The sequence below is a fragment of the Cygnus atratus genome, chromosome 26 (genome assembly GCF_013377495.2).
Source record: "Cygnus atratus isolate AKBS03 ecotype Queensland, Australia chromosome 26, CAtr_DNAZoo_HiC_assembly, whole genome shotgun sequence".
NCBI classification, from domain to species: Eukaryota; Metazoa; Chordata; class Aves; order Anseriformes; family Anatidae; genus Cygnus; species Cygnus atratus.
In genome coordinates, this window is record NC_066387.1 from 1,539,469 (window position 1) to 1,561,086 (window position 21,618).

Here is a 21,618-nt window from a genome sequence, read left to right on the forward strand (position 1 = left end):
GGTGTGTTTCGTTTGTATCTCTGTCACTGGAATACGGGGGGACGGAGGTGGGGCCTGAGTTTATGGGAGAAGAAAAAGCTTCTTATGTTCTCTCTACCACTGCTCTCTCACACTTCTCTTCTGTGGCTGTGCCCCACACGGAGGAGCTGGGTACAAATCCTTACATTTGGGTAGTTACCGTTTCATAGCTCTGCTTGTGCTCGGGGCCTTGCCTGTGTCGTGCTGCTCATTGATGAGGGCTGACCAGGCCAGCGTCTGGCTGAGTCAGCTCTCCTGAGGGAGGCCACGCTCCGGCTGTTCCCAAAAAGCAAGGGGAAGGCCCAGAGTCAAGCTGCTGCACATCCCAGCAGGGCTCCCTCTGAGCGGGAGAGAGGCAGACACAAGTTGCAGCATGGTGACAGTGGCTCTGCCAGCTTCAGGAGGCGCCTGCTGTTTGCCACTCTCCCTGGACCTGTCCTGGCCTGCGTTGGGCATCAGTACAGGGTCAGACCCAGCTTTTAGGCTATTTAAAGTTCTTCTGGTCCCATATGCAGTCCCCCCAACTGAAGCCTAGCATCACCAGACAACTCCACCAGACCTCCCACGAAGACAACGGACCCACTGACAACCTAAGCCGAGTGCAAGAAGGTCTGCAAGTCATGCAACGAGTCACAAACGTAAGGAATCGGAGTGAATCTTCCACTGGCTTCCTGCAGAACTTGTTTCACAGTGTTCAGTGTCTTCATGTCAGGCTAAGTCAGGCAGGGGCTGACTGCTTAAAAATGCCATGAAAAAGGCACCATGCTGTGAAAAAGCCCCAGTTCTAGGCTGCTGCGTATCCCCATGTCCTATATGAGACCCGAGGTGCCTGTGGAAGCAGCCCCCATCCCCCAGGCCTTTCCTCTTGTCATTAATAGCGTGTAAAATCAGCGCTGAGAGTGCTGCTGAGCTCAAATTGTGGATGGGGCATATAGGTGCTATTAAGAGCGAGGTTTTATGCGCCGATCATACGGGCATCCTAAATTGTGCCTCCCCTCAGGCCTCAGCAGCCCAGTATTTGGTGTCCTGAGGAGGTACAGCACCCTGGAAGCATTCTTTGTGTCTAGTGGAGGAAGCGTTGCCCTCGGTCATTTTCAGTGCAAATTCAGCCGCTGAGCTCTTGTGAAATCAGCACTTCTGCAGCAGGAACAAACGCACCCCTTTCACTAAACTTTCTGGACAGCCTGTGCGCCGCAAACAAACAGCGCTGTCTGCCTCTGGAAACTTTGCCCTCGGAGCTGCCCAGCTGCCCTCAGCTCGGCAGGGTGCTGGACGTGGTTCCCTTGCACGCAGCCTGCCTCGAGGCCAGCGGCACTTTGCATGCGTTCGCTGTGCCTCGCTCTCGTCTAGGTACAGCCCTCACTGTGCTCCCTTGCTCTTCCATTGTCAGGAGCCAGGAGCAGAGGCCGTTTTCCTTTACACTCTCCCCCACGGGTACTAGTTGCAATTCTCCTCCTCGCCAGAATAATCTGAATAGCGGCTTCTTGATGAGATCCGTCCTGTGCTCAGCGTTTGTTAAAAGCCTTCTATCGAGGCATTGCAGAGCAGTGTGATGGATGGCTCTGGGAGGCACTTTCCTTTGCAGCCTTCCCTCTTCTATACTAATGAAAACCCATTCATCACCAGCTATTTCCACGACTGCCCTAAATCTGTGGTTAGCAAAGAGACAACCCTACTGTCGATGGTATAGCAGAAAAGCACTAATTCCGCCTGCCCCCTTCTAGTGACCACTTAAAAAGGGCTCCATTTGTGTTTCAGAGCAGCAGCGCTCTTAACACAGCCCCACCCTGCCCTTCCCACCTCTCACCCTTTCCCTGTTTCTGCTTCTCCTGCTTCAAAAGCAGAAAATACCGCGTTACAAAAGCCAGCGTTGAGTGTTGAAGGGCAAGGCTGCAGTTTTATGTTTGCTTCTGCCTCGCAATAGCAATTACCGTCAGCAGCTAAATAGCAGTGGCTTCCTTGCTGGAGGAAAAAACCTACTGATTGCAGGTACCTTGAGAGACCTAATTCTTTTGGCAAATGAGGTTCTTAATTATTTATAGAAAACCTAGACAGAACATTAATAAAGAGAACAGAGGGGAAATGGTTCACGTGTAAGATGAGGATGAACAAACAAGAAATCTTGCAACCTTCCCCTGCTGGCACAAGGTTCTGAGGAGCAGCGACGAGGGCTGATCTCCCCTGAATCTGGACTTGAGGCGAGCCCCTTCTGACCAGCTCAGCAAGAGGAAACGAAGCTTTGCTATTACAGGACATGCCAATAATAGAGCCTCAGAAAAAGGATGTGTCTAATGCAAACTCCATCTGACAGATGCCAATACAAGCCTCCCGGGCTGAACAGGAATGCAAATCCAGTCCAGATCTACATCAGGCCTGGCAGCCAGGGTGCCAGCCACCACCAGCTCTGCCGCCGGCTCACCCTGCAAACTCCCTCAGCTCTCTGGGCTTTGATTCCTCCTCCTCCAAGAAGCCAATAATCACCCTCCCTGCAGGGCTGTTGGACCCCAATTACCAGCATCTGCAAGGTGCCTGGAGAGCCAAGAGCAGAAGAGGCTAGCACAGGCGAGACTGGTAATACCCTGAGTCTGAGGGATCTTAAACCAGAGGTAAAATCTTTCTCCTCCCAGAATGCCACCGTAGAGCTCCCTTAGCAATGTGTGTTGTGTTGTTAGGCAGCCTCGCAGCAAAGCTACTGAGCAGACTGACTTTGATGTCCACATTTTTGTAAGAACACACCAAAGCAAGCTCCTGATGAAGGGAAAGCAGCTAGGCGCTTCATCTGAAACTGCCAGAGGATCAAACTCAGGGGAATTGGTAATTAAATAGCACCGATAATGAAAAATAGGTGACCTGACTGTTTTGGGCTCCCTGCGTCTGGGCTGCAGAGATCATCTGGTCTGTTACTCAGAGGATAGGTTATTTTTAGTTCAGAAATGGTCTGTTTACACTTGACAGCACAGGCAAGTGTACTCTGTAAGTGTAACCCCCCCCCCACACACACACACGCATGCACACGCTGGAAAATAATTTCCGTGTGCACCAGAGAAGGCAATTAAATGTGTGTTTTGGAGAACGGCCATGAACACGTAATAAAGCCCCGAACACCAGTGAGGTTCACAGTCCCCTTTCCCAGAGTAATTTATAATTATTATTATTAGATTGTGGTGTGTAAAGGCAGTTTCTGCTCCAAGGGAAAAGAACATGAGCTACAGCACTAATCATCTCTGCACAAGGTCCTACCTCCTCCGTGAGCTTCCCTCCACCCTACCAAAAAAAAAAAAAGCAGCAGCTGGAATAATGCTGCAAAGGAGACACTTGTGATAAGAGCAGCACTCCAGACACGAGATGTGGCAGCTCCAGCGCCAGGTAACCTAAAGCAGCAACACTCACGCTCCAGCCAGCTCCCAGCCGAAGCACCGCTGTCGGTCACTGAGCTCCCGGGCACTGCTGAGCACAACCCTGGGAAGTGGGAATCAAAGGGACCAAATTCAAGTTCCTCGGATGCCGCTGCCAACCCCGGCTGTAGGGAGTTGCCAGGTGGAAGGGGGTGGGAGGGTGGTATCCCTTCTGTCCCCAGAGCATTGTCTCTGTTCAGGGAAAGGCTCTGGAGTCTGCAGCACCGGCTGTGCCAGAGGTTGTCTCCACTGTAGGTCCCTGGGGTTTGCATACGCTGCCACAAATGTGAATTGTCACCCCTTAAATACCCCGTCCTGTGCATTGCTTGCCTGTGACGCTAGGAGAACAGGGCAGCCTCTCTGCCTCAGCACTAGCTCCTCACCCCGTTGATAGCTTATTTTTCCCACAGGCTGGTAGAACAAAGTGAGAGAGGCTGTTGTATCTAGGCTCTGCCTTCTGTTTCCACCAATGCTGGGCTAACAGGGTTTCAAATCCCGGCAGGCGACAGACAGAAAAAGGCGTGTGGGAGAAAAGTCATTTCACTCTAGCCTTACTGGTTGGAGATATTAAAGTCCTGACCTTGTTATGGGCAGATGAAAACAGTGTCTGAGCCTACAGATTGGTGTCGTCGATGCCACCTTTCCTGTGGTCTCAGAACGGGAGCAGCACAGCTTATGATATTTGGGCTTGGGAATGCAGGAATGACACGAGGAAGTTCCGTATGCCATAACACAGTCTAATTACACTCAGGCCTCGGTATATAGAAAGGGAAGAATTGCAAGGCTGACCTATGGTTCGGTTTGCAAGTGTATGGCAATATTAGCTCTCGTCTCTACTCACGCGGTGCTCGCACACATCACTTGAGGCAATGGGCAGAGCTGAAGGGGTGGGAATGAGCGCTCCAGCAGGCTAGTGCTGTGCTCGCAGCTTCTCTTCAAAGCCGGAGCAGAGGCTCCTGCTCCTTGACGACTGCTATCCCTTCCCAGAGGTGACAGGAATCCAAAGCAAGTCACGCAGGTATGCGCTCCCAGGAGACACGGCTGCTGCAGGGAGCGAGAGTCAAGTATGAATTAAACAGAGCCAGCAGGGAGGTTTTCATAGCACAGAAGGAAAAAAAAAATAATAAAATAAATCCCTGGTATTCTCTCCCTCCATCCCATTTTTGGAGTCCTGATGCTGGCAGAGAGGAAATGGGGGGGGTTGTGACAGTGTCAGGCAGGTCATAGCCATACTTCACACGCAGTGAGGACACGTGTCCAGGCAGCTGCAGTCAAGCCCTGGATGAGGGTATGCAGCGGCCGAGGAGTTTTTTTTAATCAGCAAGAGCTAGCAGGGAAGAGGCGGGAGGTGCAGCAGGGAAGGTGGGAGTTCAACAAAGCGACTGCAAGGAGCTGGGAGGAGGGCCCTGGAATGGAGACGAAGCCAAAGCTCCAACGGAGCGTTGCAGGCACACAGGATCAGTCCCGCTCTGCTCTCAGTAAAGGGAAACCACCACAGTTTGGTGCACGGAGGATCCCGGGTCGCAGCAGCAGGCACCTGGGCCTGCATGCCACATGGGTGAGGCTCAGGCCCAGGCAGCCCTGTCCCCCCACTCTGCCTGCCTTTTCTCAAGCTAAATCTTTAGTATCTGGCTGCCCAGCCAAGAGGCCTTGTGCCGTGTTTCCCTCTGAACAAGGACCAGAGCCAGCAGCGAGCGCGTCCGGAGCAGAGCAACTGCCATCTGCTGGCTGACCTGGCAGCAGGGCCACCCCAGGGCACCTCACAAGCTGCCCCAGGTTAAGGGATTGGAGGAAAAAAGGTTGTTCCTGGTAGGAAAAGATCCTAGCAGCTTTTTAAGGCTTTCGAAACAGCCGAGCTTGTGTTCACGAAGAGCAGCCAGAGGTAAAGCAGCAGCTGACGCGGTGCGGGTGGAAGCAGTGAGATGTCAGGACAGCACGGAGGGCCCACGCGGCAGCCCAGCCGTGTGAAATGCACAACGGAGCTGGTGGCTGCGCTCCCAGTGCAGACCCCGCAGAGGCACGGTATGGCTCAGCCCACTGCAGGGCAGCAAATCCTGCCTGACGGAGAACCAGGAGTGCTCGAGCTGACCCTTGCAGCATCAGGACAATGCCGCCCCCGGGTAGCAGACCGAGGACAAGCTCACATCAGAAACCTGGCAGGTTTTTGGCCAGAGGGGCGTTATGTTGGGTGGGGAGTTGGAAACGGCTGCACCTGCAGCCAGCAGCAGCAGAGCTGGAACACAAGCTCCAATGCAGCTCTGCTGTCTCAGCAGAGATAAATCAAGAGCCTGGACCAGAGACTCTTTCATTGCAGCTGCTTTTTCCTTGCCACAGAAATCCAGAGCTTTCCTGCCTCATTCAGTATCTACTTATATACGAAGGGAGTGCCAGCTCCTGAGGGTGACCACCACATCCCTCAAGCTGTCCCCACTTCCACTTTTCCCTGTTGGACAGAACTGCCAGCGTGCAGAATTTACCAAATACTGTGTATCTCACCTAGGAGGATCCTAGCTTTGCTGTTTAGAGGAGACGGCATCTCCCTTCTCCCTGCGAAACTTCTGGGAAGCGCTCCTCAGCCATGTCCTCCCCCAGAGGGACAGAGGTGAGAGCAATGCTCCGGGAACGGGCAAATACTTCCTAAAGCACACACACGACAGTCTTGACGTGCGCCTGCAGCATAAAGGCCGGACAGAATTGCCCCCCAAGGTGGGAGCTGAAGGTGCAAGCTTTCGCTGAGCAGAGCAAGGCGGTGGTTTCACACCTGGCCAGGACAGGAGGATGAGGAGGGCTGGCACGGGTGCAGGACCGACCTTCACACACGCGCCGGCACGGCCCCCGCCCCAGCGCCGCGTTCAGCACCCGCACGTAGTCCGGGTGAGGGAGAAGGCAGCTCCGAGATGCCGAATTGAGGAGTTTCCATAGCAACCCAGCCAGGGAAACCCTCCCAGAGCTGGGGAGCTCGGTCTGAAGGAAGGGAGGGAGCAGAATGTGCAGAGCATGTGGATGGCACGCGGCGAGTAGGCTGCAGCTGTGCTCAGACGCAGCGGGGCACAGAAAGGCAGCCATTCTCAGGCTGGTTCTTGCACAGCACCTACAGGGATGTGTGTGAGTGCCTGCTCAGGGGGCTGGCCCGTGGATCTGCACACAAAGGAGGGCAGCTTTACGGGCAAGACACAATCTAGTGTGAGGTGAGAAGCAAGTCCTTGTATTCCTGGGGGATTCCAAAGGCTCGTGGCAGTGCTTAGAAACCCCAGAATGGAATATCCTACGTGGAGGGCAGCAGGTACAGAAGTGTCACCCAATATCCCTGGCTCCAGGCAAGATGCAGATTCCTGATCTGAGGAAGCGAAGGCATCTTCTTACGTCCCAACCAACACAGCAACCTTTTTCTGCTCAGCCACTCCCAGCACTATGTGAAACAAGCACATCTAGGCAGCACTACAGAGAGCTCCTCTTGCCAGCACGTGCCCTACCTTCACAGAGGCTGCTCAAGGAAGACACGAGACGCGTTAAAAGGAATTTTGAATAAAGCTTTAAGACAAGAGCCTTGATCAAACCCCACGTGTCACATTGTGCTGGAAGGAGACGAACAGAGAAACCCCCACCAGGCTGAAGCGGAGAGACTTCAGACAGCAGGTTAAGAAGTGTCTGTGAGAGAAGGGGGGAAACATCTGGCACTCCAAGGTGGTATCAGCACCTTCCCCAGGAAGGCAAGAGCAGCCTGTCCCAGAGAGGATGGCTCTTTAATCAGCAGCTCACAGGCTTGCTCCACAAATTAGCATGCAGGGGGCTGTAGAAGCATTTAGTATTCAGAAAGCATTGGTCTGATACAAACTTATTTGCTGCCGCTGCAGCAGCTGCCACCGGTGACAGCGAGCGGTGCTACAAGGCAGGCTCTGAGTCCTTTTTCCTTCCTGGACGGCACCCAAGGGGACAAAGCGAGGAATACAGATCTGGCATCTCCTGGACTCCAGAGCGTACCACACCCCTCTCATCCCACGCCTGCCACCAGGCAGCCAGAGGGACGTGCACCGCCCCAGCCCTTGTCAGCGCTGCGCTCCTGCGTGGCCTAAATGCACCCCGAGGCCGCGCTGTGCATGGCTGCAGGGGGTTTCCTGAGGGGAAAAAAAATCATTTTTTTGTGCATAGACCTCACCTGAGTCAGGCAAAGGCACCCTAGGGACCGCATGCTCTCAGGAAAGGAGCTGGGCTCAGGTTGCAAGAAGGGGCTGAGGACTCTAACACCCACAAGAAACTCAGTCCTTGTCTATTTCTTGAAATAAAACTGATTTTTATCTCCCAGCTGTTTACCCACAGAAGGTGCTGCTCCCCCACAACAACACCCCCACGTGTTGGAGGTCAAACATCCAGTCACTTGTTGCAAAAGTATTTATTTGGGTGCCGACCACAGAAACTATTTTTGTAAGCCAGAGGACAGAAATAACAGTTCTCCAGTCCCAAGTCAGAGGAAGCTCTGAACATTAAAGAAGGCACCGAGGATGAAACCCAAACAGAGCTTTGAACTGATCATCTGCAAAAACAAGAGTCCCCAGCAGGCCAGGTCACTGAGAGAACCCCAAGACTTTGCTATCCCCAAGGTTAGCCTGGGCTGTAGTCGGAGCTGAGGCAGAAGGCCTCAGAGGCAAGAGTGCCACTAAGCATACAAAGCAGAATTATCACAAGGTAGTCCCAGGACCGCAGTACAACCTCCCCACGTGTTCCAGGAATTTTCCTCTCAGAAAACCCTGGACTATGGCACACGCCGGGGCTGAAGTCATCTCGTCACATTATTTTTAGACTCTGGCTCAGGGGAGAATCTGTTGATACAAACAAGTGTGAGTGGCAAGCACCAGCCCTTGAAAGGGAAAGAGCAACGACTGAATGAAGGGGAGAGAGAGAGGATTTTTATTTCCCTTCGCGTCACCAAGAATTCAGGTCTGGCCTCTCCTTTGGTGGAGGAAGGAAACATGCTCTTGAAAGACATTCTTCAGGAGACAGATCCAGCCTGTCAGGAAAGGCCCCGGCCAGCAGCATTGCACAGAAAGGAGAAGTAACGGGGATGGTTTATCAAAGCGTCCCTTCTCCCCCCACCCACCTTTCCCCTACTCTCCAACACTGACTTCGGGTCAGAATTGTCCATATTAAATACCCTTAAATCCCAGTATTCTCAAAGGAGCGGCAACGTTAGGGCAGTCTGAGCCAGCCAGCAGGGCTCCCGTGTTCCCTGTGAACATGTCAGGCCAAAGGATGTTATTTCTCCTCCTTAGCTTGCAGTCTGTTCTTCCGCTCCATCTTCTTCTGCAGTTTCCTCTTCATCTGCAGCTGCTTTTGCTCCTGCAGTGTCTGCTGGACCTTCTCACGGAATTTCTTGTTTTTCTTCTTGATCTTGGCCAGCTCCGCCTTCCTTTTTGCCTCCAGATCTGGATCCTGCAATGGCAAGTACGAGAGCACATTAACGATGTGCCGAGGGACAGCGCCAGCCCCTTGCCTTTCCCAGATGCCCACTCTGCTTTCTAACCCCTGACCGAGTGGGCTGCAGAAATCAGACACCACCCCAGAGCACTTTTTTAAGAGCACCCTTTAAGATAAATTTCACCCTGAGGCAGGGGTGAGGCTGACACACCACAGCAGCGAGGGAGGAACCGTCATTTCTCTTCCACGTCAATGGCATCATACCAGCTGCTGATGAAAGTAGTTCATATAGCAGCAACTCTCACCTTCCCTTCAAGGATCATTTGTTTCCGCTTATTTATTTCTTTCTTCTCATCAAAATCCATGCACTCCAGTTCCTGTCAAAGCAGAAATACAGCAGGGCAATCAGTCACCGAGCACCGAGTCTGACACAGAGGAAAGCAGCCCTGCTCCAAAAAAATCAGCAAAGCCTCAGCGTGCACGCGTTTGGCAGCTTGCAGCCCTTCCTCCACAAAGCACCAGCCTCCAGCCCCAACGCTCAGCAGCACAAAAATGCTGCAGAAATGTGCAATAACAGAGCAAACTTAGGGAAAAATATCTAAAACCAGCCCTCCGCCACCATGACATATATTTAAGTGCTTCCACTAGAAAAAGGAACAGAAATTCTTAATTACGTGCTCAAGAGAAAAGCTGCGTATCCAGAGCCTAATGTTAGAGCACAACAAATCTCCTGGCTATGCCCCAGATTCCCTGTCCTCTGAACAAAGGGCGTCACGTTTGCACACTCACTATTTCACACTCCCTCCTGGTGACGTTCACGTGGGTGAGGATGTCAAGCACAAACCGCTCCTCCACAGAGAACTCCTGCAGCTTCATTTCTAGATCAGGGCGAGATGTTTACACATCGTGGTTGGTTACAAAATCCAGGGGCAGATTCTCAACACGTTAAAAAAGTAAAATAAAAAAACACAACCACAAAACAAACAAACAAAAACACGCAAAACCACAATTACAGAGTTCCACCGACCAACAGTGGAATTGTTGTCGTGTTACCATCGCTCTCACTTCAGCAGGCCTACAACAAAAGGTTACATCCTCCCCTCTGCCTGGAATTCCCCCTAGTAGAAGATATTGCATTTATTGGGTCTGTTTCCTACAAAAAAACGAAGTCTGAACCTATGCAAAGCAACCTGCTCTTTTCACCCACCTCAGCATACACAGTAGTGGGGATGTAAGGAAGAAGCTGGCTGCTTTAACAAGAAGGCTCTAGACTAAATCCAACCTTTTCTACTCCACTAGAAATAACAGGAAGACAAACTCGTTCAGGCCTGGACAAGCACGCTCGTGTCTGGCACGCTCAACAGCAGAATCAAAGCTGATGGAGGTTCAGCTGCTCCTCTCCTTTTCCAAGCCGTGGCCACAGGAAAGGGAAACCATTTTTATACTGATGTTCCGAACCACACATCCTGCACTGATAAAATCAGGGCTGCAAGTACCACAGGCACGAAAGAACATACACGATCCTAAGTTACAGCGGCATTCATGCTCCCCACTTACTGATTTCCTCCTCGATAGCATGTACGAGATGGATGTCGTACTGCGTCACCATTGTAATGGCCATTCCGTTCCGACCTGCACGATAAAAGCAGTGACATATGAGTCCTGACAAGCAGAGGGAAAGGAAGCCTAGCCCGTGCCAAACTCCATCCATCCCTGAGCCAACCCAGCACATTATGGTGACAGGGTGCTCAGAAGGGTCGTTATTTGCCCTGAGAAAGCAGTTAAGTATTGGTGCCGAGCAGACACAAGTCAAGGGGAGCCATCCTTGCAATCTGAAGGCAGGATGCTGAGCCAGAGATCTGAATAAATCTGGCACTGACTGAAACGATGGCACTGCAGCTGCTGTGAAGGCTCCTCACACCCGCTCAGGGCAGAGCCCCAGCACTGGGACCCCAGATTTAGCCACCTGCGGCACCGCCCTGCTGCAAGCAGCGCATGGTTTTCCCCGCTCACCTGCACGGGCTGTCCGGCCAACGCGGTGAATGTAGATTTTTGGCAGGCCTGGAGTGTTGTGGTTAATGACAACTTGCACTGTGGGAATGTCCAAGCCTCTGGAACGCAGGGAGACAGAACAGAAGCTGAGAAACACCACGTTAACGTATACAAATATACGTAATTCTGAGGCTCAGAAAGCAAAGCCAAGGCCTTTGGCAACACGGACTGACGTTTTCTCTTACCTGGCAGCAAGATCTGTAGCAATAAGAATCTTAAAGATGCTGGATTTGAACTTTGCTAAAGCTGCAAATCGCTGCCGCTGTAAAGAGAAAAGTCTGGCTCAGGGAGGCTGCGACCCACGGGAGCTCACCTGGACGCATGTTTGGCTCGGGGATGCTCCTAGAAGCATCCTCCTCCCAGCTCTGCCCGGTCACTCACCTGTTTCATCATGGAATGCAGAGCTACGGAAGGAAAATTGAACTTCCTAAGCATCATGTTCAAGATTTGGCATTCCCTTCGGAGAAAAATAAAAAATAAAAATATATCAGGCAAACGCGAAGTTGTCAGATCAGGACAGAACCGGGGTTCCTCTAGAAACCTTTGCAGCACCACTACCATGACGCAGTCGGTTACCGAAACACGCTGACAGAGGAGGGGAACAGGACACCCACCCCACACCAGCTCACCCCATAGAGGGCAGCTGGATTCCCACCTGCACTCAGGGGAACGCCACCAGAACCGCACCTCAAGCCCCAGCAGCCTGAGCCACCCGAAGGAAGGGAACGGGGCAGGAGGACTGGCAGCACGACCTTCCCCACCCCTTTTCCAGTACCGTCAGCAAGAGGGAAGGGCAGGGAAGGGGAGCAGCTCGACCCTCTGGAGTGCTGCACTTCTGGGCGGCCCTTCAGCCCCAGGCTGCTCAAAAGAAAAAGCGTCCTACCAAATTTCAGTACGGGCCGAGGAAGCAAAAACCCACCGTAGGCTAACGGCAACGCAGCGGGAATTTGGGATCGGAACTAAACCAGGAAAACGTGGCTGCGTAAAAGCAAGCGCTAGGGAAAAACTCCACTCACTTGCAGGTTTTGGTGAAGATGACAACAGACCAGTCCTCGTGCTCGTCCTGGAAGGTCTGGATTAAATGGACGAGGTAGGCGTCCTTGACCGCTTCGGGTACGAGCAAGTAACGCTGGTCCAGCTCATCCACCGTCCGCACCCTGTTGGGAGGCGAGGGCCAAGCACCGAAAAAAAAACCAGATTTGACAAGAGAAAAGGGAACACGAGGGTCGTGAGAGACGGCAAGGGGATGAAATAACAGAAAGGAAACAGAGTTTGACGCCCAGCAGAGCAGCTGCAGACGTACTCAGACACAGCCTCCCAGAAGAAAGGTTTGTTCATGGCCAGGCTCTTCAGCTCGTTCAGCGTGTCGGTCAGCGTGGCGCTGAACAGCAGCGTCTGCCGGCGTGCGGGAACAGCCTCCAGGATCACCTCCAGGTCGGCGGTGAAGTCAGCGCAGCCCTGCTCGAACAACCGGTCGGCTTCGTCCAGCACCTAGGCTCGGCCGGAAACAAAGCGAGGTCACCCGCGCGTGTCCCTACGACGCCGGAAGGTTTTGGAGCGGAGGAAGCAGGCGAGAAGAGGGCCGTACCAAGAACTTCAGCTTTTTAAGGCTGAAAGTGTTGGAGCTGCGGAGGTGATCGGCCAGCCTGCCGGGCGTGGCGATGACGACGTGGGGTTTGCGGGAGAGCTCCAGGGCCTGGGCCACCATGTCTGCGGCAAGAGGCACACGGTCACGACGCGTTAACCGAACGCAGACCCTGAAAACACCTCCTTTACAGGCCTCCGAAACACCGCTCTCATTTCTACCGCCTCAGGTGCTCCCTAACGCCACCTCGGCGCGAAGGAAGCACGACGGATGCTTTATCCCTCCCCGCCCCAACCCCGTCGGGGCCGGAGGGCAGCAGCGGGGCGTCACTCACCGAGGCCGCCCACCACCACGCAGTCCTTGAGGCCGAGCGGCTTCCCCAGCACGCGGAACTGCTCGGCGATCTGGTAGGCCAGCTCCCTGCCAGGGAGGAGACAGCTGAGGAGGGGGACGAGGGGACGCCGGGGCCGGGCGGGGGCCTCCCGGTGCTCCCTCCGTACCTGGTGGGCGTCAGCACGAGGCAGAAGATGCCGTAGGGGTCCTCGGAGAGCTGCTGCAGCACGGGCAGCACGAAGGCCGCCGTCTTGCCGCTGCCCGTCTTGGCGCAGCCCAGGCAGTCGCGGCCTGCGGGGGGGGGCGGAGGGAGAGAGAAAGGTGGGGAGGGGGAACGGGCGGGGGGACTGGGGGAGACTGGGGGGGACTGGGGGGCGGGGGAAGATTGGGGGAAATGGAGGGGACCGAGGGGGATTGAAGGGGATTGGGGTGAGCGAGGGGGATTGGGAGGGATTGAGGGGACGGGGGGGGGGATTCAGAAGGATTAGGGGAGATTGGGGGAAATCGAGGGGACTGAGGGGGATTGAGAGGGACTGGGGGTGACCGAGGAGGAATGGAAGGGATTGAGGGAGATCGGGGAAGATTAGGGGAGATTAGGGGAAACTGAGGGGACCAAGGGGAATTGAGAGGGACTGGGGTGAACGAGGGGGATTGGGAGGGATTGAGGGATCCAAGGGGAATCGAGGGGGATTGGGGTGACCGCTGGGGATCAGGAGGGATTGAGGGAGCTTGAGGGGACCGGGGGAATTGGGGGAGATTGAGGGGGACTGAGAGAGACAGGAGAAGACTAGGGAAGACTGGGGTGACTGAGGGGGATTAGGAGGGATTGAGGGGACTGGGGAGGATTGGGAGAGATTGAGAGGACCGGGGGAGACTGAGGGGACCTGGAGGGGATTACGGGAGACAGGGGTGGATTGAGAGGTACTGGGGGGGACTGAGGGAAGATTTGGGGAGATTGGGGAAGATTGGGGTGATCGGGGGGATTGGGGGAGATTGAGGGGACTGGGGGGGATTGGGGGAGATTAGGGGGAGACTGAGGGGGGGCTGGGGGAAGCGAGGGAGCCTGAGGGGACCGAGCGGGGATGAGAGGGGCTGGGGGACGGGGGTGGCCAGGAAGGACTGGGGGGATTAGGGGGGATTAGGGGGGATTGGGGGGGGGATTAGGGGGCATTGGGGGGGGATTATGGGGGATGGGAGGGTCCCGGCGCGGCCCCGCGCTCACCCTGCAGCACGGGCGGGATGCAGGCCGCCTGCACGGCCGTGGGCCGGCTCAGCCCCACCTGCCGCGCCTGCTCCGCCAGCCACGGCGCCAGCCCCAGCTCCCGGAACGCCGCCATGGCGCTGCCCCGAGGCCGCTTCCGGCTCCCTGCGGCCGCTTCCGGTGCCCTCCGCGCTCCCATTGGCCGCCTCCAGCTAGCCCCTCCCGTCCCGTCACCTGCTTCCGGCGCTGCGGTGACATCGCCCCCCCTCCTCGCGCGCCTATTGGCTGGGGTGGGCGGTCTCCGTGGAAACGGCGGCTCCCGGCGGCCCGCGGGGCCCAGCCGCTTCCGGGGGGACGTGGCTGAGGGAGGCGAAATGGCGGCGGGGCCGGGCCCCGGCGCGCAGGGCGGGGAGGCGGACGAGCTGTTCGACGTCAGGAACAGCTTCTACATCGGCGCCTACCAGGCCGCCATCAACGAGGCGCAGCGCGTCAAGGTGGGCACGGGGCGGCCGCCGCCGGCCGCCGGGGGGCTTCGGGGGCCCGCCGGGGGGCTTCGGGGGCCCGCCGGGGGGCTTCGGGCAGGGCCCGGTTCTCACTCAGCGGCTCGTGGGGGCTCGCCTGGGGATGGCGCGGGGCTGGGCTGTGGTTGCGTGCGGTGCTGAGGTCCCGGTGCTGGCGTCCCCGTGGTGCCGAGGTCTTTTTCCTGTTGTTTTTTTTCAGCCGTCCAAACCCGAGAAGGAGGTGGAGAGGGACGTGTTCCTGTTCCGGGCCTACATTGCCCAGGTGAGCTTCCTGCGCTGTGGTGGCGGCGGCGGGATCTGGCTGGAGCTGGGGAGGTTGTGAGCCCCGTGAGCTCGGCCTGGCGCACCTTGTGAGTCCTTCCTCCGCGCTGGAACATCATGTCTTCTCCAGTAGTAACGCAGTTACAACTACGGTGCGTTCTGCGTAGCGTCCTGGTGACCAGACAAGGCCTTTTTTAGGAGGCAGTTTGTTTTAAAATGGTGTGTGGGGAAATACTCCTCGGTAGGGTTATGATATTTGGGGGTATTTGTGGACTACGATGGGAGCAAATAACGTAAAGTAGAAATTTGCCGTTTCTCTGCTTTGTTTCTTGTTGTTCTGACAAAGGTTTTAGAAAATGAATGACTACTTTCCGTGTTTTTAAAAATAAATAAACGAGTTCTTGGTTTTTCTTCCTTCTCTCTAATAGAGAAAATACGGCGTTGTCCTGGATGAAATTAAAGCCAATGCTAGCCCTGAGCTCCAAGCAGTGCGCATGTTTGCAGAATATCTCTCAAATGAGAGTCAAAGGTCAGTCTGATACCAAGTTGGAAACGAAGCCTTGTCTGACGTAGAACACGTTTCCATGTGGGAAGCTTCACGTAGAAGCCCGATCTTTATTCGGGGTGTCTGTGGTTTTGCAGCAAATCTCAAAAAGGTAGAATTCTGGAGGAACAGGATCTTTTAAAGAAACGTTTCTGTGTTTTCGTCTGTGCTCTTGCAGGGATGCAATTGTTGCTGATCTGGACAAGAAAATGGCAAAAAGCGTTGATGTAGCTAATACAACTTTCTTGCTGATGGCTGCTTCCATCTATTTCCACGACAAAAACCCTGATGCAGCTCTGCGTACCCTCCATCAAGGGGAAAGCTTGGAATGGTGAGTGCAACTCCATCCCTCGTTGCTGAGGTGTGTGCTTGCATAGCCTCTCCTTTCCAGGGAGAGCTGTGATAAAAATGGCTCGGGTCTGTCTTGTCTCTAAAAAGCTTGGAAACCATTGAGAAACCGATTGGAGCTTTGCTTTCCGAGTAGTAAGTGATTTGGTGCACGATAGGAAGTCTTATTGCTCCCTTGTGAAACTTCAGAATCTGGTTTATTGCTTTGCGAGCATTCGGAACCGCTGAAGCGAGTCCCGTGGCACGGGCAGCGCCTCCCTGCGAGGCAGAAAGGTTCCTGCGCAAAGAGCAGGGAGGGGTGAAGCATGCCACTGAGACGAGCACTTTGCTCCTGTTGGTTGCAGCATGGCGATGATGATCCAAATTCTTCTGAAGCTCGACAGGCTCGACCTGGCTCGGTAAGTTTGTGTTCCTTTGTTTCTGAATTGTCTTCTTGCAGGGTGGGCTTTGATAAGAGAACGTGCTTCGCCAGCCTCCCCCGTGGTGCAGCAGAACACCTGCAGTGAGCTGTAAAACTCCTGTGTAGGTGTGCTGCAGAAGGTTCTCGTTCTTTAAGGTGCAAAAGCTTTTGAGATAACATAGGTGGGTACAGATAAAGGTGAAGCTCTGGGTTTAACCTCGCCATAGCAGAACGTGGTTTGAATCTCTAGGCCTAGGTTTGTCCTTCCCTTAAGGAAATAAAACAGAGGCCTTTCACAGATTGCTTCAGTAAAATGTTAAGAAGTGTTTATGCCTCGTTACCAACTTACTGTGGCTGCTGTGCCATTGAGATGGGAGACCTAGAGAGAGGAACCTGCAGCCTTTTGTTTGAATCTTAAAGAACTGCGGAAGATGCCTTGTCCTTCTGTTATCTCACTCCCAGTTTTTCATCTGCAGCAAGGAACTTAAGAAGATGCAGGAGCAAGATGAGGACGCGACCCTTACCCAGCTGGCTACTGCCTGGGTGAACCTGGCTATTGTGAGTATCTTCCACGAGGATCCCTAGCCTGCAACGTCTGAGAAGCAGCACCGGCACAAGACTCCGTGCCTTGTTCCTGATTCCTGCTTTCTCACGCTTTCAGAAAAGCATCCAGTTTGATTTTGAATTTGTCTCTTCTTTCAAGTACCTGTTTTGGTGGGTTTTTCATCTGCGCCGCTTGGCTTTCAGCTCACACAGGGAAGAGCTAAACCGTGCTCGGCTAACTCAGAGAGCATCATGTTATAAAATGGGAAGCTGCAGTGTGACTTGCATCCAGACCGTGCAAATAGGCAGAGAATTGCTTTTCTTTTCCCCTCCCTAGAGCAAACTGTCTCTAAGCACGTCTGTGGTCCCACGAATAACGGGACGGTACAAGCTGAACTCAATTTCGATGCAGTGAGCGTGGTACAACAAGCTGCTGTAGCTCCCCATTTGCCTTCAGTTGCAGTTTCATTTTCTGAGCGCAGATGTTTGGCGCTTTCCACCTGTAGTTCTTCATCTGCCCTCCCGTGTAAGGAAACCTGCCTCTGCAGAGCTAGAAACTGGCCTTTCACCTTGTTACTGTTCCACATTAAATCTTTTGGTGCCTGCCCCTGGTTGGCAAGAAACTTTATTATTATGAAATATTTCAAATAATCAGCCAAAAAGATGTATTCTCTGGCAGTCCAGATGTCAGGTGTCTGAAAGTAAGCAGTCTCCTAAAATTCAGCAAAGCCTCAGGGTGTTTAATAATACCGTTAAGACTTTTTTTTAGCGTTCACTCGGTCTTGTTATGAAATCTTTTGCATGTAGATGTTGCCTTAAACTTAGTGTGTGGCTAAATCATCCCTAAGATCTTATTTTCCTCTAGGGAAACTCTTACCTCTAATCAATGGAAGCTGCTGCACCTAGAGCCCTTCTGAAGCTGGAAGCTTTTGAAAAGCCAGGTGCCTATACCTGGGTTTAATTATAAAATCTCATTTCATAATCCTTTATTACGTCAGGCATCTGAAGTGGTTCTTTAGAAGTCTTTTTTTTTTTTTTCTTTGAATGGAAACCTGGATCTTTTGATCATTTAAGTGGTTCTTAACATTTAATATTTTTGCATTTCTTTCATCTGCAGTCTTGCAGTGATCCGTTGCGTTAGAGGAGGTGATGTGAATGCCAGCAGCTGCTGGCGCTGGTTCTTAAGCATTTAATTTTCTAACCCTTCAAGCTCTGTGGCCTTCAACCACAGCAAGCTCATGCAGCCTTAGCGATGCGTCGTGAAACCGTGCATGTTTGTCTCCTCCCTCTGCAGGGCGGTGAGAAGTTACAAGATGCCTATTACATCTTCCAAGAGATGGCAGATAAATGCTCCCCCACGCTCCTCCTGCTTAACGGACAGGCAGCCTGCTACATGGCTCAGGGCAAGTGGGATGATGCAGAGGGAGTGCTTCAAGAGGCGCTGGACAAGGTACTTGCTGCTTTGGCCAGGCAGATCGGCTCGAATCCAAATACCTCTCGCTCGCACGGAGTAAAACAGCAAGGAACATTGCCATTACGCTTCATGAAAATACCAATAAATGGCTGCTGTTAATACCTACCTTTACTTTACCTTTTCCAGTAAAGTGAGTTACGGGTTTGGCAGAAGTTGTTCTTGCAGAGCCGTGCTGGTTGTTATAGTCTCTCACGGTAGAGGTAAGTCGCATAGATCAGGTGGTTGTTTTTATTTTCAGGACAGCGGCCATCCTGAAACCTTGATCAACTTCGTTGTCCTGTCACAGCACTTGGGCAAGCCACCAGAGGTGAGGCAGATTGTATTGTACTTGGCAAGCAGGTCGGCCTGTTCTGCTGGGGATGGGTTTGATGTTCCTAGTGCGCGTGGTAGCTTTTGGGTTTTGCAATTTTGTGTGTTCTCACTGAAACTGGTATTAACAAAACAGAATAGTCTGGAGGCACGGGGGACTTGGATCTTCAATATTCAGTGAAGTGTTTGTGGAAATCCAGCTGTTGCAGACAATGGTCTATACTTGAAAGGAAGGCTTGGGTAGAAAAATAAATCCCCTGAGTTCTGGGCTTGGTTTTCACTGACTTGGGGGTTTTTTGGAGTTTTTTTTTTCCTTCTTTGAACTCGCTACTTAGGGTGTGAGTGTAGGGTATGCACAGGTCTTACTGGTTTTAATACTGGTCTTAACTGGGGCTGCGAACATTCAGGACACTGAAAAAGTCAGGTTTTTATTCACTGAGAACCAAGTCATTGAAGTGTTGTCTCTTAAACTCTTGGCTTGTCCTTGTGTTATCTGAATATTTAAATTTCCCCGTTTCGTTCCATCAGGTTACAAACCGCTATTTGTCACAGTTGAAAGATGCACATAAAAATCATCCGTTCATAAAGGAGTATCAAGCAAAGGTACTGATAACTTCCTAACATAAAATAGGATTTGTAATGACTCCTAGTAGCATTTTATGGGCTGAGTTGATTGTTTACTGGTTAACATGACCACCATTCTGGGGGAGCAGGTGAGCCCTAGTGAGAGGTGTTGGGAAACAGCCAGGTGTTAAACAAAGCGACGTGCCTGAAACTTGGTAACATCTGGGACGATCAGCTCTGAGGTACAGGTTCTTAATCTGGGTTAGAAGTTTGTTGCCATCAGACATTATACTTACGTAGAGGAACGATCCTTCTGGGAGAGAGGGAATTGGGGGGTGAGGCAAGAAGGATAATAGGGAAGGAAAATGAAACAAACTGGAAAAAATTGAGAACTCTGGTCTAGGCGACCTGCTTTTTAAAATTCCTTTTGCCTTAGTAAACTGCTATAGTAGTGTTTTCTTCAGCTCAGAGGCAACACAACTGATATTAAATTTTCAGCAAAGTTCAAACGGTGTTCATTTTGTTTTGCTTCTGTTTTGAAGGAGAATGACTTTGACCGACTAGCCATGCAGTATGCCCCCAGTGCATGAGGAGAGGGGAAGGAGCCTGTGGACCTGCTCTGTGGTACCTGGGAAGTGGGATTAATACTCAAAGCCTTTCTGGTAACATGGAAAAACGCCCTCTGCATCTTGGTCTGGCTTAACTCAGCGTGGCAGGGTCTTGCAATCCAGCAAGCCGGTGCTGAAGTTGTGTATAACACGTAGCTACTCAAATTTGGTAGCTGAAAAGCCCGTGTTCTGGCTTACTCGGTTCCTGAGCTCTGTTTAAAATACAGTGCGAATCCAGACTTGCAACACTGTACCTTAAACATTCCTAATAAAGCCTTTTCTGGATCTGTGAGTCCCCTAATTTACATTCTGGAATCCAGGTAATTCCAGGAACTGAGCTCTGTCATACGTACTGAGGATATACTTAGGGGAAGACTATCTAGGTTCATTTTAAGCATCCACCTTCGGCACGTGGGCAAACCCTGAGTTACGGCTGTTCTTCCACTCTGACTGATGATTCCTCCATTTAGGCCAGCATCCTCCGGAAGAAGGACGCACAGCTGTAGGGGTTACTGCTGGTGAGAGGGAAAGCTACCCCAAAATAGAAATAATCCAACTGTAATAAGCTCAGCCCTGGTCTTAAGTTGGTAAAATGCAGTAGCTCATGTCCTGGAGCCAGGAAAGCGTTAGATCTTCCATTAACGTAGCGCATCCTGCAGTACATGCGAAAGTGCCCACTGTCATTTTTGAAAATGCGATGGCTGTTCCACCTGACAGGTCACGGAACATTCCTGATTCAACACCACGCGATTGTGCTTCTGTCGCCTCGGACTCCTGCGTAGCCTTTCAGGCTGCCCTGCGCGCCGAGTGATTGTGTTCTGTCAGATGTGAAGAGCAGGTGTCCAAGTGGAACCCTCAGCTGGGACCTCATGAGCTCTAAGATTTGAATTATCTTTTGGAAAGTGCTTGGGGAGGGGGGAGAAGAGGTTTATGGTACACCGTAAATGTGTCTAACTGGCGTTTCCTTTGTGCCCACCTCGGCCTTGGTTGCTCTGAAAGGGCTCATTGTCTCTTTCCTTGGCTTGTTTAGCGAGCAGCTCTTTTCAATGAGGGGTTATTCATGGTCCAGTCTTGGATGAATGTTTCCTTTGTGGAGCTGTCTGAGGGAGATGTGAAAGGGGCTTGTGTGCTCAGGGCAGCCATTACCCACTTGATGGGCCATGATAAATTGACTTAAAAATGTAAACAATAAAAGCAAGTGGCATAGTAGGAGCCAGCACTGTCAATGTGAGAATAGGGGGGAACATGTTGTTCAGCCTTCTGAGAGGGATGAATTTGTGTTTTCTCATAGCTGTCCCAGACCAATTAGAGAAGTTCGAGAAAACTTGAAGATGGAATGACTCTCCCAGAATGGCTGTGGGCAGAGCAATGACTTTAAATGGCATAAAGCTCATTTTTTTTTTTCAAGTTAAAATTCCACAGTTAAGTTTTCTATTTATAAGTGATTATTTTTTTCTCTCTCTAGCAGTAGGGATCCCCCAGCTGCAGTTTAGCTGGTCGTTTAGGTGCATTAGGGCACCACTTACCCTTCATGGCGCACACTGAACATGGCTGCACTGCTCTAGTGCCTTTGCTCTGCGGTTCCTGTGGTGCCTTAGCACCAGAGAACATAAGTATCAGCATTTCAGGAGCATCTTCACCTTAAACTTGTACTTATGAGCTATCCAAAGGGTTGACTGTTTATAACTATCACTCTATTGCTTTTAAAGATACTGATGATAAGGGAACTCCCCTTCTGTGAACCAGTAGCTTGTGAGTGCAAGCTGCCTGCCTTTTGGGGGAGGTGTTCAGGAAGATCTGTCATAGGGGGGTGACCTTTTTTGGAAGACTTTGCGTTGCTTCAGGTGCATCTCATTATCCCAGAGCCTTCTGTCCCTTAACTACAGCAGGTGCAAAAGTTTAACGGTGGTGGTGGTATGGTGGAAACACCTGCTGGCTTTGCACTGCAGTAGCTTGTTGGCCTCTGTGTGGAAGGGATAAGTCTTCCTGCTGCTTAGAGGCTTTTGGAGAGACCTGTAGAAAAGGGGGCTGGAGAAGTGGGGAAAAAAGC

General features: G+C 52.3%; 2 protein-coding genes across 2 annotated transcripts; one reads left to right on the top strand and one right to left on the bottom strand.

The window, feature by feature from the left end:
* Positions 1–7,788: 7,788 nt before the first annotated feature.
* On the bottom strand, positions 7,789–14,181 carry DDX49 (DEAD-box helicase 49). The gene is made up of 13 exons (XM_035569796.2): positions 14,018–14,181; positions 12,963–13,086; positions 12,797–12,882; positions 12,466–12,587; positions 12,181–12,368; positions 11,894–12,034; positions 11,259–11,334; positions 11,063–11,139; positions 10,839–10,936; positions 10,383–10,457; positions 9,615–9,703; positions 9,131–9,202; positions 7,789–8,840 (listed from the first exon to the last, which is right to left on the bottom strand). The coding sequence occupies exons 1-13, from the start codon at positions 14,130–14,132 to the stop codon at positions 8,664–8,666; spliced, it is 1,440 nt and encodes a 479-aa protein (XP_035425689.1). The 5' UTR covers positions 14,133–14,181; the 3' UTR covers positions 7,789–8,663.
* A 189-nt stretch (positions 14,182–14,370) lies between these two features.
* On the top strand, positions 14,371–19,550 carry COPE (COPI coat complex subunit epsilon). Its single transcript, XM_035569797.2, has 10 exons — positions 14,371–14,490; positions 14,717–14,779; positions 15,207–15,307; positions 15,501–15,653; positions 16,015–16,068; positions 16,547–16,628; positions 17,908–18,063; positions 18,326–18,394; positions 18,925–18,999; positions 19,503–19,550. Exons 1-10 carry the CDS (start codon positions 14,371–14,373, stop codon positions 19,548–19,550), a joined length of 921 nt encoding a protein of 306 aa, XP_035425690.1.
* Positions 19,551–21,618: the final 2,068 nt, after the last annotated feature.

What these genes read in the sequence shown, in the direction of transcription:
- COPE (XM_035569797.2), top strand. Translation starts at nt 14,371, where the DNA reads ATGGCGGCGGGGCCGGGCCCCGGCGCGCAGGGCGGGGAGGCGGACGAG. An exon ending in TCCGGGCCTACATTGCCCAG is followed by an intron (nt 14,780 to 15,206) that starts GTGAGCTTCCTG and finishes TCTCTCTAATAG; the next exon opens with AGAAAATACGGCGTTGTCCT. An exon ending in TTCAAGAGGCGCTGGACAAG is followed by an intron (nt 18,064 to 18,325) that starts GTACTTGCTGCT and finishes TTTTATTTTCAG; the next exon opens with GACAGCGGCCATCCTGAAAC.
- DDX49 (XM_035569796.2), bottom strand. Translation starts at nt 14,132, where the DNA reads ATGGCGGCGTTCCGGGAGCTGGGGCTGGCGCCGTGGCTGGCGGAGCAG. An exon ending in TGCTATCGAGGAGGAAATCA is followed by an intron (nt 9,704 to 10,382) that starts GTAAGTGGGGAG and finishes GCCCTGATCTAG; the next exon opens with AAATGAAGCTGCAGGAGTTC. An exon ending in CCAGGAGGGAGTGTGAAATA is followed by an intron (nt 9,203 to 9,614) that starts GTGAGTGTGCAA and finishes CTGCTTTGACAG; the next exon opens with GAACTGGAGTGCATGGATTT.